This window comes from Argopecten irradians, chromosome 12 (genome assembly GCF_041381155.1).
Source record: "Argopecten irradians isolate NY chromosome 12, Ai_NY, whole genome shotgun sequence".
NCBI lineage: Eukaryota > Metazoa > Mollusca > Bivalvia > Pectinida > Pectinidae > Argopecten > Argopecten irradians.
The window spans coordinates 13,828,049-13,847,162 of NC_091145.1; the positions used below are offsets into that span (position 1 = coordinate 13,828,049).

A 19,114-nucleotide genomic window follows, 5' to 3' on the forward strand; every position below is an offset into this window, starting at 1 on the left:
GTTTTAACCGTGGAAGATTTCTCTGTCAACCCCTAGGGTGTGACAGATTGCGCGCACTAACCTTTTGAACCTGAAGACAATTACGTGACGTCATGACTTCATGCGGTGTGACAGTGGGGTGCATTGATGATGACGTCATCAATATTGACGCTCAGGCAACGGAACCATGTTCATGTCGCGGTGAAAATGCTTCTTTTAGGCTATTATCTCTTCCTTTTCTTTTGTATATGGGAGAAAAAGAATCCCAAACAAGAAATACAGCATTTCAAAACACTTCACCTCCTCGCTTGTTCTAGCCCATAACATAGCTACTAGACTCTAATTATGAAGACTAAAGCCGACCGTGGGCAATATGACCAACGACGGTGACGTCATGCAAAAATAACAGAGTTTGAATAATTTATTTCTGATTGTATTTGTTCTTTTATTTTTGCCAACTAGTTAAAAGGAATTAACTATCTTTTAAAACAAAACAAAAAAACAGGAGATGGGTGTCCCTTAGGGTGTTATCCAGTCGGTAACACTTTTCGGCTTAAAAATTAACAGCATAACCAAATGTTTTGCCAAATCTACAGAAGGGTCACCACTCCCGGATGTTGCCTTCATTTTCTCTGTTGAAACACGTGTTATCTGTCTGGCTCTTGACCATATTGAAGAACACCACATTGAAATGGCAATCACCTGTTCTGACTCTCTTTCGGCTCCCCAGGCTTTGAAATCAAGAAACCCTTGAAACATATTAATCCAAATTTTTTTAATCCGAACATTTCGATATCTTCTTAAACTGAAATTATTTATCCCTGGATTCCCAGTCATGTGGATATAAAGGGAAATGAAAAAGGATGATAAAGCAGCAAAACTGCCCTTCACCTTGCACAAACAGATTTGAAACTACCACACACCGACTTCATTTCAGTCAGCCATCAAACAATGGTGGTCTATCGAAACAGATCATAAACTTTTTCAAATAAAAAACCTACACTTAATCCTAAACTGTCTAGTCGGACAGACCGCAGAGAAAAAGTTGTTCTTTCTTAGCTCCGAACTGGACACTTATTTTACACATTTCTATCTATTGAGAGTGGAGGATCCTCCTACATGTCATGCATGTGATTCATTTCTCACTGTGGAGCATATTTTAATGCACTGTATTGATTTTTAAACACAAACGAGATCAGTATTACGATGTCTGCCACATGTACACTTTGTTCCATGTCGTGAGACATAATCATATTTTCAATTATTTCAAAGAGATCGCTATTTTAAACAAAATATGAACGTTTAATCATCTTATCATCGTATCAAATCAACATTTCATCTTTTCAGCACCATTTTATTTTATCCCATTCTATTTTTTTTATATAAAATCAACATTTACAATCTATTTTTTAGTTCTTACTTGCCTTTTTCTTATCCTGACTTTTTAGATGCAATCATTGTTTATATCCTAATATTAATGCCTGACTAGTAGTTTGGCCCTAAATGACCTTAGTTGTCGATGGGTCGTAAAACTCAAACAAATTAACAAACTATCCTATAGATACATAAACTTCTATTGCCCTTGCATAGAGTTTTATTTTCATTAGTACAACTAAATGAAGGAAGTATGACAATAGTCTTCACGACAGTATATATCTCTCTCTTCTCTCTCTGATATGCCTGCTACCAAATCAACAGGTGTTGCCGGAACCATTTCAAACAGATTTCTGAGAGAACCAAACACTTCTTGAATTATGCTTGACATCTCAAAGTTAATAAAGTAGCAATCTTCATCTAACACGGAAGGTGTATGCTCAAAGCAAAACCAAACACTTGTTTTTTTCCAAAAACTGGAAAACATGAGTTTATTGAAATTATGAATATTTTAACGACTGAGCGAAGGCCAGAGGTTGTGTAACTCATCGTTATTTCAGTTATGGCTATAATTTGTGGAGATAAACTGGAGTACCCCAGCAACAAAACACCGACCAACGGTCATTATCTATTAACTACCTTATGCGACTCTTGAACACGTATAATTTCGGCGGAAGATGCAGAGGTTTGATACTTTATCAACAAACTTGATGTGGAATCTTGAAATTTCTGGACTACCGAATTTGGTATTTTTCGTTAATATGTATCATTAAAGTAATCCGTTCCCTAACATTTCTGTCCGGAATAAGAGTTTTCCGGACAATCGTCGTCCGACTTATCGAAGTCATATGATATGTAGCATATGAAAGAACATGAGAATATCTCCGGCAAATGCAAGTGTTGTCGTTTATCAATACAAGCTGCTTCAAAAGATCTTTGACCAGCATGCCGTTTTTTTAGAATAAAAAACAAAATCGTATATTGTTTTTGGAATTTATTGATACTTCAGTATTACAAAGATCTTTTTGACTACTTTTGGTATTATCTATAAATATAAATATAGATTACATGTACATGTTGATGAAGCATCGACATAAAGATATATCTTATCAAGTAAAGTTTTTTTTCTTTATGATATTATGAGAAAGCATTTTTGAAGCGAAAATAAATGCATGATTGCACTAAAATGCTGATTGTGGTCGCTTGGCAAGCCAATCTTTTATCGCGGGGACAGCAGCAACCTTTCCATTATGAGCCACGAGTTTTGGATTCTCTAGATAGGCCTTAGCTGTATCCTTCCCAAGCATGCTTTCCATGTCACCAAACACACCAAATATAACGATATCGGCTACAGTCAGCTGTGGGAGAGAGATGAAACCATAAGAAAGTTTAAAGCAGTTACACATAAGAAGGAAGCATTAATACAAAATAAAAAGCTTTCGTAATTCAAACAAGTATTCGATAATATAAGGGGGACAAACAGTTTATTGAGAGCAAGGCGCTATGACGCGTTCTATGAATCATGTATTATATCTATAATAACAGTCTATTTAAAAATGCATCAAGATTAATCAAACGTGTTTTTTTTGTTTTTGTTTTTGTTGTTCTGTATTTAATTGCTTGTAACTTCATAAGTTATAGTACTATGTTTGGATGCCGAATGTTGGAAGGTGAAAAGAATACGATTGTATCAAACCAATTTTTTATTAATTATTTCAAATCTGTCTTACAGATGCTTTACAAATATATTGTTCACCATATTTAAAAACGAGTCTGCGTTCGAGTCAAATGAATCTAGTTATCTATCATGTATACAGTATATATCTCACATGTATAGAGTTATCTCTCGTGTATATAGTCATATCTCTTGTATAGAGTAATCTCTCTTGTATAGAATTATCTCTCATGTGGAGAGTTATATCTCTAGTATAAAGTTATATCTCTTGTATAGAGCTATTTCTCATATATAGAGTCATCTATCTTGTATATAGTTATCTCTCATGTATAGAGTTATCTTTCATGTATAGAGTTATCTTTAGTGTATAGAGTTATATCTCTTTTGTATAGAGTTATTTCTCATGTATAGGGTTATCTCTTTTGTATAGAGTTATTTCTCATGTATAGGGTTATCTCTTTTGTATAAAGTTATTTCTAATGTATAGATTTATCTCTCTTGTATAGAATTATATTTCTCATGTATAGAGTTATCTCTCATGTATAGAGTTATCTATCTTGTATAGAGGTATATTCACATGTATAGAGTTATCTCTCATTATAGAGTTAGATAGTAATCCTCTAACCTCTAATACTTACCTTTGAACCGACTAGCCATCCACTGTTGTCTTGGTTATCACTCAATATTTTACTGATAATGTTTACATATTTAGGGACTGTTTTCTCGCCAAAATCTTTAATCATTTCTTTCTGCAATGAAACAAAAATGGAATCATATGTCTTAAAAGTTGAAATATTATTAAACGTATTCTTCATGCCTTTCGCTAATGTTTACAGTAAGACATCTTTAAAGATACAGTAATGTGAAATATAAATATTTTGGACAAGATTTCTTATCGAATCTGATTATATTACAATGAGTTAAAATGTCATTGTATTCTTCTGGAAAAAAAAATGAGCGATTATATTATACTGATATAAATAAATCGTTAAGAAATTTTTATTTAATCGCACGTTTTACATTTAATGCATACTCTCTTGTCTGCGTCTTTTTCCATAAATGGTTTAATCATGGCGGTAAAGAAATCCTCATAAGTCGATACTATAGTGTCCACCTTTGTCATGTTCATGTTGCCATCACCGTAGAGATCTACATATACATAAAACACCAGTGTGTCAGTATGGGTAAGTCACGTTAGTAAATAAAACCAAATACTTCAAATTCTAGTCCCGCTCCAGGCGCGAAAAATAATTCAACAAAGTTCCTGGTTTGGACAACATCGACAAAGTGGATCAAGGTTGATGTGTACGTTGCTCTATCGAAGTTGGTAGAAAACTACAATATTTGAAAGTTGCGTACACGTTCTAACATGAGGCTGTAAAAGAAAACTGGAGTAATGATCTACCAAGTAAGCCAATGGTATAAAGGACACATGGAAATATTACACACAATTCTTTGTTTTTTTATGTAAATGTTTATGTTTATTTTAATGTTCAATACCAACCACGAAATAAACAAAATTTTCTATACCACCAAAGTTTTATATTTTACATATCAATTATCCAAATATGTGCTTATATTATCATTTCACATACAGTTCTACCATTACTTCTATGTCATACTAACCGTATTCTCTAGCGAGATATCGCAATATAGCAGTGCTTTGGGAAATGGCTTCCCCATCGACATACAGGACTGGCACGGCATCTTGAGGCATTTCTGAAGCAAAACATAATTCACTTTACCTTTCTCTTACGTAATACCTGATATCCAGTGTAAGTTTACATTTCTTAGCCTTTTTCATTAGAAATAAAAACAAATTTTGTGGTGCCAATGATGGTAAAATCTCTGATGTGTCTATGTATGCAACACCTCTCGTTGAACTTCTCATTAAAGCCAAGTGTGTCCTTTAATGGAATTAGCGGATGAAATAATGTATAAACCAAGCAACCATAAGTGATACCGTACAATACTAAAAAGGAAAGATAAATCATGCTCTACTTAGGTATCTTATTTACCGTTTCAACATTCAGCCATGATGTTATATTTCATACGTTACTATTTTTGAAACAGATGTAAGAACACTCAGACGGAATACAATGTGTAAGGAAAAGCAGAATTTTCAGTTCATCATATATACTTTTCAACTTTGTTCAACTGATGTAAATAAGCTTTGAACAGTCATATTTGATATTTAAGCATACACAGGGTTAATGTCTTCAGGTAAATTCATGTCAATTTAAGGTCAAGTTCAGGTCAAATTTTTCAGGTCATTTACCTGAAAAGGGTAAAAAATTAATTTCAAGTCAAAACCTTGACCACTGATTTACCTCAATATTGGGTTTTCAGAACAATTTCAGGGCAATTTCAGGTCAATATTTTTTTTCGGGTCAATTTGATATATTGTCTGTGTAAGGACCTTGTTAATTAATCACAGTTGGTTTCTATGTTAATAGTTTCTATCCAAACTGACAGATGTAGGTATTGTAACAGCCATTTATTTGATTAAAAAATACATGCATAGTTCGGTATTGAAAGACATGTACAAAGATGTATTTCCATTCAAGAAATGGTATGCTTCATGATATAAGTTTTGGATGTTTGCATCTTACCATTTGTGACGTCATGGCTTTCTTTCAGAGAAAACTGCGTGAAATAAGTTCACAACATAATGATTTCATTACTGATTCCTATTCGCAAGATCAGATAACTCTGTGATATGATATGTTGAAGAATAAAATCTTAGTCAAACACCTGTGGTCCCAACATGCTTGGCAAATTTGCTTGTTACAGCAGTTTCATTCAGATAGGAAATACAAAATAAAAGTTTTGAATGATGCATTGGTTACGACAGTTTTTCTCCCCTGTCCATAATTTTATGACAAACACACATGTGAAATTGTAAGAGTCGGCAAGGGGACAACTCGTTTGTCTCAACAATTTTTATCATTTCGCCCCTAGTATTGCCCTTTTAGCAATAAATGTCATTCAAAAAAAAGGATAAAAAATGTTTATCTCAACTATCTCATGGAAATGCAATAAGGTCAAAATTCAAACTAGCAGTTTTTCTACTAACCAGGGGAAAAACATCCAAAACCCCAGAATTTATTTAAATCAATTTTTGTTTGAAAGGACCTTGTGAGTTTTCTATATGTAAAAGGGAACTAGAACACTGACACGTCAGAAAGGGCCCCGCTATGTGTCTGACGTGCTTAAGTGGAAAAGTAGTATTTTGACAACGAATTCTTCCGTGTTAGCTATATGTTGCTAATAAATATAATTAATGTCAACATTAATTTGGGAAAAATGTCGATGATGGTACATTATTATAATTCTTTGGAAAAAGTCTTCCAAGTATTTAACTTGAATCCTGATTCCAAGCTAACATTACATTAAGAGCATACAATTAACTCAAATAAAATTGACCTTGACCTTTGACTTAGTAACCTTGGCCAATGACCTTACCTTTGGACAGTCAACTCCTTGTTTAATTCTGAACAACTTTGCATCATAATAATGTTATAACATTTTGTTTATCAGTTAAGAGCAACAACATTGTTTTTTTTTTTAAATGTTAAAATCCAAGATGGCCGATTTTTTTTTAATTTAATTTCAGTCTGAAAAATTACCAAGCAGATCTAGGATGGATGGATTGTGGATGGAATCATCATGTAAAAATATGGGGAAAATACTCCACTCCCTTCCATCATTAATGTGCAAAAGAAAAAAAAAAAAAACAGACGGACGGACGGACGGACGGACGGACGGAAACCTGATTACTATAGGGCACCCGCATCTCGATGCGGGGAAAGAAATTAAATTATGGGTATATTTGCTATTTGTTAAATTTGAGAAGATTTTTGAAGTATAAATTGTTTACGTAATGTACTAATGTAACCTACAACAAAGTTTTACTACCTATCATCTTATATTTGATAATTATGAATATTTGACAGCATTTGACTCAACTCCTATAACAAAAACAAGATGACTAAATAATGCTCAAAAAATGTGTTTTCTCTATATAAAACTGTTGTAAACTTAACCCCCTGAAGAAGGAAAGAAAAAAAAATAAAAGACAACTATGTACTTGTAAAAGAGAAAAAGAGACAATATATAGCAGCATGTTAAAGTATGGTGAACAATATAGACTTTCTTTTTTAATGCATATTTTAAAAAAAAATATTATGCAAGTACATAGGCAATAAATCTGTGTGACATGAAAAATTACATAAAATAAAATCAAAAAAAAAATCCGACCTACCTACCCTATTTTTTTGGCCTAATGAATGACCCCCTAAACAAACAATTTTTTTTTTGGCCATATAGATCTTTATTGACACATGTACATGTAGTACTGTATTACAAATATAATAAGAGGCCCATGGGCCTTCAATGGTCATCGGATCGTACAGAATGAAACAGACATACAAGCACTATATTGGCCTATCAGGCATTTGAAGTCTGTGATAATATCTATTTAACCTTTTATCTATGAAGGGTATTTCATTCCATTATAAGTATATGTTACATTTCCTATGAAAATAAAGGAAATAAATGCTCATAAATGAGTTTTCTTTGACCCTGGGGAGGAAACTCTTGAGACCCCAGGGCCATAAAATTCACAAATTTTGGAGAGGACCTCGAGACCTTTCAATCTATGAAGAGAAATTTGATTCTACCACATCTGCGGATGGAGAAGATTTTTGAAATTTTTAGCCATTTTGTCCCCTTTTGCCCCCCACCCCCCCCCCCCCACCCCAGTACATTGGGGCCATATAATTCACAATTTTGATTAGCAATACATGATTTAGCAGTATTTAGAAGTTTTTTGAGTAAAAAAAATTCATTGAATTGCTTCAGCAGTTTTTTTCTGGAGAAGTTTAAAATGTAAATTGTTAATGGACACACAATGCATGACGACGGACAAAAGACGAATAGAAAAAATGGTCACTTGAGACTTTGTCTCGATCAGGTTATACAATTAAAAATGTAAGAGGATCAGCTTAACCTGGCACATTATTTCAAAGTTTTTGCTTGTTGACACAGCATTTTCCTTTTCCCTGCTTGGGAAATGACAAACAATATTAAAACTACATTTTTGTAAAAAAATGGAAGTTGAAAGATCACAAGAAGTTTTTCCTGGATTTTTAAACATAAAACAAATTCAATTAAAATTTTACAAATTCAAGATGGCTAATTAGTCGATCATTTTTAAAGCTTTTTTTCCATACAATGATGTTTTCACATGGATGATTATTGTCTTTCAAGGTCGGAAGGGGAAATATACTTTTTGCCACTTTTGAAATTAATGACCTTTAGACTTTTTCAATTCAAATAGATTTAATTGTAATTACCAACATTTTAAGTTCAAAATTCCAAGAAAGAATACCTGTTTATCTTGTTGACCATCGATCACTTTTTAATGAAATTTTTTGCAAATCTGATTTCGAAATTTACATAGCGATTGAAAGGGGAAATTTATTGTATTTAATATGAGATTGAATTTATTGCTTAAAACAACATTTTCATGAATATTATGGTACTTTAAAAAATTTAACTATTTTTTTGAAGATTTAGTTGTGGCTATTTCTTGTTGATTTTTTTGGTTTTAAAAAAAAATTTCAATATAAACATTGCAAACAGGGCCCTTTTTTATGACCTATAATGAAATTAGTAAGATCCATTTCAAGTATTTCTGCTAGTTTGAAGCTTTTAAAAATTGAACTTTAACTTATCAAAATCCAAGACCATTTGCCTTGGCATTCATTTTAGCATTATATAGTGATATACATTGAAACCCAAAAGTTTGATATAGACAACTAGGGCACTAAACTCATATGAAATTTGACATATGAAATGAAAAACCTTCAGCACTGACATGCAAGAAAATTTGGTAAAAAATTTAACTAATCAAAATTTTTTCATTTTTTTGTGCTATTGCCATTAAATAATGTTGTCAAATTGTACAATAGGTCCCACTGGAATGCAATTAATGTTTTTTTTCCTAGTAGCCATGTGAATTGTAATTTCAGTCCTAATTTAATCCATTTTAAATTTTTGAAAATAGCTTTAAAAACCATTTTATTCAAAATCCAAATTTTTATGGCCGCATAATTAACAGGCCATTTTTGAAAAATGAATTTCCCAAAATTGCTTATTAATATTTAAGGCCATAGAACATGAATATATTCTATTTCATGAAATTTGAAGAATCCTTTATTTAGTATTTTCATTGACATGGTGAAATGCTTAGCCGTAAAAAGTTTATGCTTTTTTGATATACCCAATAATCATAAAACCCAAGCATTGGGACCATTTGACATCTGTTAAACTCATGTGAATGATTTAATTGTCGTGAAAAATTATACATGGATCTTTATGAATATTATACAATTAGTTCTTGAACCCATATAGGGGAACCCTTATTAAATTTTCAGAAAGATCCCTTTTACTTGCTCTGAGATTGTTTTGTATTTAATAATGTGAACAAAGTTTAAATGTTCTGTACATGACTAATCTTATGGTCCCTTGAGGACGGATTTTCAATGAAATGGAATTTTTACGGTATGACGGACTGATAATGTTCGAATGGACGGATAATTACTTTACGGTGGATGCCAAAACCTAATACCACCACAAGCATTTCTGCCCAAAATCTTGATTGATTAATGGGGGAATATAATAGCCAAAATTAGAGCCAAAAACTGGTGGTTGAAACACATGCCAGATTCTTGTTCACAGCAGTTTCATCCTCAATTGGGGAAATTAACAAAATTTTAAGCCACAAGAGGGCCACAATGATGCAGGTGGTTACGACTGTTTTCTCCCTGCCATAATTTTCTACAAACACATGTGAATTTTTTTGAAGAGTCGGCAAGGGGGACAACTCCTTTTTAACTATATTTTTATATTTTTTCGCAATACTATAATTATACAGATTGCCAATATCATGTATCAAATGTGGACAAAAAAAATGATTTCATTCATAAAATAAGATTTTTATTTAAAAGCCTGTATGACATTGCTCATGCCACTGAATGGCCAAAATATTCTGGAAATATTTTCATTGTTTATTTTAACATGAATAAATTTTTTTTTATTTTATAAAAAATTGGGCCCCACCATTCAATGGTTTTTTATTTCATGTCCACTCATTTTTACCTTGAAAATGTTATCTGTTTCCCCCCCCATAAATTTGTTAATCCATATGGCAAAATTTACTTAACTAGTTATATCCATGTGTATTTAATCAAGATGAATCTTTTTCATTCTGCATGTATTTCAAATCAGGTAATTTAATTTACCTTTAAATTTTTATTTTGGGCAATTGCAATTTTCTATACTCTGCCCCCAGGGTGGTCAGATCATTATATTTACAATGTGTTCTTCTCCTAAAAAGAAAAAAGGAACTTGACCCCAATGGTCCAAATTTTCACAATCCCATGCAGAATCTAAGGATGAAGTAAATGTATTTAAAGGATTTATAGAAATTTTGATTTAATTTGGGATCCACCCGTTCCTGTATACCAATGGGGGTCAAATTCAAAATTTGAATTTATATATCAATTTAATTCCTTTTACCATTTGTTAAATATTTAGAAATTGAAATGAATATGGTTATAGTTACCCCAAACTTTATAATAGAAATTTGAAATTAATGGGATTTACATAGAAAAATAAAAAATATTTTAAAAATATGATTTTTGAATTGAAAATTTTAAGCCATACATTTTACAATTTGTTGGTTTATACCTTCCTATAAGTTATGATTTAAAAAATGGTGATGGCCATCCCTCCAATTTTACAAAAGATACAATCCAAGCAGATAATAGGACCAGTTTAGATTAAACATTTTATTTATGAGCACCTTTATTGACATTTTCAGTAATTGGTAAAAAATCCTGCCCCGGGGTCAAGAAATTTATTACAAGTTCCCATTAAAGCATTTGAATGAAATGTGATGCCAAATTTGGTATTAAATGAAAATTTAAATTTTGCTTGTGTTCATCGAGATTTATTGGTTAAGAAATAAGTTTTAAAAAAATTTTTTTAATACCAAGGACTTTGGGCCCCGCCCCTCAGGCCCCTGGGGGATTCAAGCAAAATCATTTAATAATAATTTTTCTGTCCCCTTCCCCAAATTGTTTGTTTTGTACCATTTGGTTTATGGATTCTATATCCATCAAATGTTTTAAGAAGAAATCGTTTAAGTAAATTTTTAATAAAATTTGTTTCCTATATTTGACCCACGCCCCTTTTCCTGGCCCCCAGGGGGTTATAACAGGAAAAATGTCTTTTAAACAAAAATTGATCAAATTCCCCACAACTGTTTCCCAAAAATTAAAATGAATAAAATGTTTTGTGGCCAAAAATTTAATGGATGGGTATTTCAATCCATTGCAAACTAAAGAGAAAATTCTTTTTTAATGTTTAAGAAAAATTTCCCCTTTTTGGATAAACCCTCCTGACCCTTTGGGTCAGAGCCATCAAGGGGCCGTATACAAAAAAATCTTTGTCCCAGTAAAAAATGTAAGCCATAACACCTGTTAGTTTTGTAATCCATGCAAAAATGCTATGTCTACTTTTAATTTGAATGCATAACATGCATCTAATAGCAATTTATAAGTACCTTTCATTTGTTCAAAATTTCCCCCATTGGGTGAACCTATTATGACCAGTCTTTGCGAATCCAAGGGAAATCAGAGATCCAAAATCATTTTACAAAACACATTAAAGGCACAATGTTTGTGGTTACCAAATTTGTCACAATTTTCATAAATTTATAACATACACATGCATTATTGTTGGTATTCCAAGGAAATGTTTTTTTTTAACTAAGACTTTAGTTTCGTAAGGGAGAAATTATCCAAAAAGCCAATTTATCATATATATGTGGGACCAAGTGGGGCGGGCCAATGATTTCATTCATAAAAAACAATAACTCTCTTTTTTTTTTACACAAAAATGACATGGGGACATTGCCAGTTGAAAAAAAAACTGAATGTGCTCAAAACATTTTCAAGACATTTGTTGTGATGATTTATTTCCATTTTGTGATATTTACTGTCTCATAACCTTATGTTCCAATTCCATTCTGATTCATGAATGCATGATTTTTGTATGGACATGTAAAACAAACCGAGTTTTGCTGACTACATGTACAGTAGAAATAAGTTGATATTAAAAAAAAAAGTGATATCCATTGTATCTTTTAAATACATGTCAAGAAAATACAATGGATTCAGAAAAAAACTTAGGTACATTTTGTAAATTCTAAAAAACAATTTGGGAAAAATTTGATAAACAACATTGATAAATTAAATTTTTTGATACTATCACCATCAATTAAGAAAGAAAATTCTGATTTGATTGTGCATCAAAACAACGCCAAAAGCATAAAGGAAGGAACCCTAAAAGGACACAAAACTAAAACAATGAAGCACAGTATAGACAACCACAATAAAGAAATTTACTGTAACGGAACAATGAGAAATGATTGGAAACATTAGAAAATCGTATTAAAGTATCAATTTAACAAAAAAATAAAAACCTTTGGTATTCAGCTTGAGAGCCTTATACCTAAATTCCCGGAGCATACCACGGTCACGTTTACCTATGGTTTCCAACAAGGCCGAAGCTTTGGAGTGAGGGATTGTCTAAGCTGAGACACAACTTCAATTGTCTTTCTGCTCAATTTGTTGTCCTTTGAAATATGGGCCATAGGGTCAACAGATTAAAGACGATAATGATTACAACAAAAATAAATGCCTCAACACGCCTCATGGTTATAGCATTATGATTGGGCCCCATCTTTGAATCAAGCAGCGCACCTATAAGGGTATATAAATAAAAAATAAGTTATTATAATAGCAAAGTTAATGAATATGAGTGAAATGAGATTGCAACTCTTAAAAAACACTCAGTGTGTTAGGAAAATTGGGGGCAATGCATAATATTTTATAAAGCTTATATCCTATGTAATTGTGTTTGGTGCAGAATGAGAGAGTGAGAAAAATCAAAATGTAGTTGTCAGACAACACGGGATTCAAAACCCGAACCTGCAAATCCCAAACACTCAGCCGAAATGCGCTCTAACCTAGACGGTACCGGCCAAAATAAGATAATTTAAGGATTTCGCGTCATCTAACGGAGGTCTACGTAATTGAAATAAGGATGCAGACCAACAACCGCGTCAAATCACAAAAGTTGATCAACCATTTCGCTTGGAAAAGGTTCACTTCTTAAAAAATAATTTAAAAGTGAAGGGCCACTACCATAAACCCATTGTCCTCCCATACCATTCGCAGTTTGCCCTTACTTCTTCCGAAACACCCATTGAGGCTTTTTAATAAATTTTGAAACATGTGGAAAGTAAAACGTAGAAATAGATAATTTAACTATATAGTGGAAAGAACCACAGAAAAGATAGTAAAGCTTTTATAAAAATACTGTTAATTAAATATAAAAACCTATATCAACTAAAAACCCAATCACCGTAATTTTAAAAAAAACTTATAACTTAAAAATGCAACTAACCTTCATATAAATCCACGGTTGATTTAAAAGTTCTCCCTCCCCCCCAAAACTGTCATCCTAAATTACCATGTGGTCGGTTTGACGTTCTGATAAAAGAGACGTATCTTATTGAAAAAATTATTCAATGTTTCCCTTAAGATTGTAAACATCAAAGCCCTTTAAAAAATGAAGGGTTGGTAGGTAGGGGTTCTTTTTTATAATATATATATATTTTTTCTCATTTCTCTTATTGTCTATCCATATGCTTCTCCAGTTCTGTGCAGTGAAAAAAAACTGATAGGCAGAACTTTATTCAGCCTTATATTTTATATATAAAAAAAACCTCGAATCTCGATGAGGGATATATGATTCCCAGTGGGTATAATTGTTGTCTTAATATTTACAAGTAATTTGTAAACCAAAATTTCTCAATTCCTGATTTTGTGAAAAAACTAACACAACACTTTAGGGTGTTTATTTTGTTATGCCTTGATGACAAAACCGACAAGAACAAAGGGGTTTTGAGTCAAGCATCCAATTTATATAGGGAATTGGCGGTCAGGTTTAAACAACAAAAAAAACGCAGGAAAACAAAACAAAAATCATTTATATCTTGTATATGCCCTTATCCACATGCCAGTGCCAGATGCGCGATAAACAAATTTGAACATAATCTTCATGACAACTGTAACATCCATCCTTAACCACGAATAGTTATACACCAATGAAATCCATTTTGAGCAATGAAATAACATCTTTTTTTTTATAGAACCAATTAAATTATTAAAAAAACTAAATCTACCTTTTCCTATAGAATCCACCTCTCAAGATCAAGTCCCAAACTCAACACATCCCGATACCTCATATCACCCCACGACCCGATCAAAGATCTTTCACGATTACTAGATTATTCAATGTGACCAAATTCGAATTGTTAATTATGGTGATGTATTATCAAATTTCATATTATAGGCTGCACATGTATCCGTACACTCCGTGGTTCCAGTGCTTAAAAAAACATTCGACATCAGACTCCAGCCATAAACCCTTCATTTTGTTATTATGTTATGTAGAAGAGGGTATATGAAGATACGCTTTGGTAATTGTAACTCTTCTTCGTACAAAAATGTTTTCAACCTCTTCAAAGTATCCTGTCTTTCCAGATTACCGACTCATAATGATGGCAAATCTCGGCATGCTTTTCTTTCCTCCTGTGTGAAAAAATCACGAAGATAGGCAACATCTTCCACCTTGTCAAGTTCTTTCATGGGCATAGAGGCCTTATGATATTGTCCATGAAGTAATGCCTATTGGGTAGTTTGATTATCAATTTTGAAAAAATAAAAATAAAACGAAAGAAAAAACAAGTACCGGTCCAATTGACCTGTCATCCACTAGGACAAGAGAGTATAAACTTGTAATTGTTAGAGAGACTATGAAAGGTTTAAAATTGGAAAAAAATTATATCTTTATGCTCAAGCTAATTGAGCAGACGCGCTGTAGTAGTCAACCACGGCATAATAGCCAAAACATTCACTTTGATTTTTGGTTATGTTATGTAGAATCAAAAAAGTTGAAAACAATTAACAAGGTCACTCCTATATCGCGTTAATCACGCCTAGTATTAAGCCATAGAATATGCCACCTGACCACTTATTCTGTAAAAACCCCTTGAATTCTTTTTCGGCTTTGTCAACATAAGGTTCGAAGGTTCATAAGTGCCACATTTTTTTAAATATAAAAAGCAAAAACATTAATAAATCTTTCTCAAATTCTAGAAGGCCCTTAACAGACCTAATATTTAGGCATGTAGCTTGCTGACGACTAATAAAAATGCCCTCATCCAAGCTTTGGTTAATAATGAATTAGTACCTTCAAATCTTCCAATAATGGAATATAAATCAGCGATATTCAAAGGGTTTACACAATAATACAGACAGCGGAAAGCTAAGGACAAAGGCCGAAAAAAGCCAAAAAAACCTAAAATCCTTCAACAATGACTCGCGAGCGGCCTACGATCAATCGCTGTTCCTGCAAGGCCTAGAAATTAACATAATATATACATGAAATGAATGGGCTACGCCAAATGTAGTAAATAGTGGAACTAGCACACTTAGACCTTCATTTTCAAGGTCACAGGCGGGCTAAAACTTATCTGAAAATGCTTCCAAATTACTTATTGTTTCCGTGAGTTCTGAAAAATGAATGGCAAAAAGGACTGGAAGTGAACAGAGTAAGGTAGGTCGTTGAGATGAAGCCGCTTATCCATCAAAGATTGTTAAATAGTAAATGATGACCCTTGACCAACGTCGAGATGTATATAAATTTACACACCTTCTTAGGGGGTGAAAAGAGTAGGGATGGCCTACGTGAAAATTGTCCTGGTGACCAATTTTTAGGTTTGTATATTTTATAAATAAAAATTGTTTTAAGAAACAATGATATTTAATTTTTGTTTTCGCAAAAGGTAGTGGGCCTTTAATATAGTGTTAAAATGCTACGCAAAACTACTTCTTCTTCAAGAAAAATAGCTCTTATATGTGCAACATGTTCTTAGGCAATGATTAAACGAAAAAATGTTAAAAAACACGATAAGTGTTAATCCATGATTTCCGATGTATTAACCCTGACAAAATAGTCTATAGATCTAGTTGGGGCTTTGTTTTTTGTCGAATTATAGACAGGTTATTGGATTTTATTAAAAAAAGTTCTCATGGTTTGTGGGAAAAAATATAGGTATAAAATCAAGGACGGATGTATGAGAAATCATTCCCCTTGTATAAAATAAATCATAATATAGGTAGACAAAAATGTTTCATTAAAATACAAAGGATTAATTTTTTAATAATAATATCAGCCAGGGGTGTTACAGGGGGACTGGTCCCTCCTTCTAGTACCGCAATATTACCAGGGCCAATTGATTAGAACCCAGTGCATCCAAATGGTCTTTGGACGTCATAAATAACGCGAAAGGTCTATACTATTGGATTGTGCAACGTACAACAAACCAACTCCGTGAAACTTCAATTTTAATTTTTGGGATCTGGAATAATATTCGCATCACAACCTAAGTCTGTCCTAAAGTTAGAATAAACCACAACACGTCAACCTATATTCATAATAAAATAGCATAAATTTGAATTCCAAAAAAGTTATATACGCATCCTGTCTTTGCGTGACTCGACATGAATGAACGACAAGTGGTATAAATTAAAGGTTCAGTTAGGATCGACCATTGAACATCCTGACAACTAGTCTCTTATAAATGATTGACACAGAATGTAGGGAGACCCGCCATATATAAAGAAATTTTACAAACCACTGCAGGCATCTTACTGCAACAAGAAGAGATACAAAATGCTCTCCTAACGCCGTCCGTTGTCATTTGGCGGGCCGGCAGACAGCACGATGACTAGAAAATATAACCAAGACGTACCCGGTAAAACAAGTTCCGAATCGGATGCTATGTCGCAAGAGAAGACCGCTTTACAATCAGCTTCATACAATACACTGAAACCATGTACAAAACATTACCAATGAGAAAAGTATAACCATACAATGGAAAAGTATTATCATATAAAGTATATATGCAATAAAATAATGATGTTTGTAAATAATGTAAAGTAGAATCATACAATGGTAAAACCAAATAAAATAAAGATGAAATCAAATAATATAACGATAAAATGAAAATAATACAATGATAACACCAAATAAAACAATGATAGATGCAAATCAAATATACATGTCACCAAATCAATAATGGTGAAATCGATTGAATATAATGGTAACAGAAAATAATACCATGACAAATGAAAAATGAAACAATGGTTGAAGTAAATGATACATCTTGGTCAAATCAAATCAATATAGATAAAATGATACCAAATTATTGATAATGATCAAATCAATGATAATGATAACACAACCTCAAAATCATATAAATGATACAACCATATCATATAATGAAATAAAACATAATTAATACCAATTCATATAAGTATATTTTGAACCATACGAGACAGCATATATTGTATGGCGTTCCATAGTAATACGTTGTGTTAAAGAGGTGTAGGTGGTATTATGGGATATAATGATTTGACATGATGCGCCAAGCAAATTACTCAATACTCTCAGTACAAACGTTTTATATTGGAGACAATAATCATTTTATGTGTTCAAACAAGTATCCGCTTCATTCCTTGGGGATCCTGCGGTATGGGTATATTGCATTGGTACGTGTTTTTATTTGGGGTGGAGAGGAAGGGGGGGGGGGGGGGGGGTAATAAGTTATCTCCCGAAGACAAATGTTTTTGATCTCAAAATTACGAAGTACGTTGTCGACTTACACAGAATATCTCAATTATTTATATTGTAGTATAAATTGATCAAACGTTCGGGTAAAGATAACTTAGTGCTGGATAATATTATCTGATCAACACACAATTTGTATTTCTACGGTGTATGTGAATAATTGAAGTTAATCTGTGCAAGTAAATAACACTTAATCAGAAGATGCAATGTAGGAACACATTCATATTTTGTTTCAGAAATAAGGTAAAGCTGTGTTTTTCTTGTTGGAACATTTTGTAATACACAGGGCTACATTATAATGTAAATATAAAATCCATTCACCATTCCGACGCATTGTGTTGATATGAAGATTCTAGAAGTAGTATGAAATGTCACATGAGGTTCGAGAAATGGGTGTTTACGTAACGGGTGAGGTGAGAGGATGGGTGGTGTACAAATGACAAATGTTACTGTATATTTCTCAGCTGGGTTTCGAACTCAAGATCAAAAGTTGTAGACTAGAAGTAGAGTGTTGACGTTCTCCTTTGTTCAGACAGGGCTATTTATTGTTGGTCGATGGGACCTTCAGTTTACAATTCCAATGGTTACAACAGCCATAAAAACGGTGGAATTCTTATATGTGCGGTTTTTAAATGGAGGCACACGAGTACATTATACATATTAATTTTTTGTATTACACTGTCAAATATAAAAACGAATCGGTATAGACGGTCATGATTTAGATAATTGTGATAATGATGTTGGTCAAACTATGTGTATTTCATTGAGAACAATACTTCTAAGTGCAATTATCTCACATGTAATGCATATAGAAATGTTCACTAAACAATCTAGTAAGTCACCTGACTAGTACACAACTGGGATATGCGCCTTTTTGCAGTAGACTATTTATTTTAGACAATATATTTTAGGTGCTTGAAGCATTACAAGGTTTCGGGCTGTTAAGGTCAATTAAATGTCTGATCTCCCCGTTCAGTATACATATTGAGACAGACAATTTAAAACACCCTGACGAGTAAGGACCAGAGTTTGTTTTTTATAAACTTTATTTCTTTTACATCGATTACGAAACAAGTTATACAACTTATGCAAATCACTCTCGATGGCCCGGATGTAAGCGCGCGAGGGGTCTTAGTGTGGGAAGAAACAAGAGTTTGTTCTTACATTTGTGTTGGACATGGCACAAAGCGAATTGATTCATGTGATTTCTAATGAATAAAATATAGGTTTTCTATATACAAATGTATATAACCA

General features: G+C 32.7%; 1 protein-coding gene across 1 annotated transcript; it reads right to left on the bottom strand.

Moving 5' to 3' along the window:
- Nucleotides 1-2,334: 2,334 nt before the first annotated feature.
- On the bottom strand, nucleotides 2,335-4,763 carry LOC138335918 (S-crystallin SL11-like). Its single transcript, XM_069285105.1, has 4 exons — nucleotides 4,655-4,763; nucleotides 4,062-4,177; nucleotides 3,667-3,777; nucleotides 2,335-2,711 (listed from the first exon to the last, which is right to left on the bottom strand). Exons 1-4 carry the CDS (start codon nucleotides 4,743-4,745, stop codon nucleotides 2,535-2,537), a joined length of 495 nt encoding a protein of 164 aa, XP_069141206.1. The 5' UTR covers nucleotides 4,746-4,763; the 3' UTR covers nucleotides 2,335-2,534.
- Nucleotides 4,764-19,114: the final 14,351 nt, after the last annotated feature.

Excerpts from the sequence above, each read along its gene's own strand:
- LOC138335918 (XM_069285105.1), bottom strand. The coding sequence starts at position 4,745 with ATGCCTCAAGATGCCGTGCCAGTCCTGTATGTCGATGGGGAAGCCATT. Across the intron at positions 3,778-4,061 it reads AAAAAGACGCAGACAAGAGA|AAAGAAATGATTAAAGATTT; the intron begins GTATGCATTAAA and ends GTTTCATTGCAG. Across the intron at positions 2,712-3,666 it reads GATGGCTAGTCGGTTCAAAG|CTGACTGTAGCCGATATCGT; the intron begins GTAAGTATTAGA and ends TCTCTCCCACAG.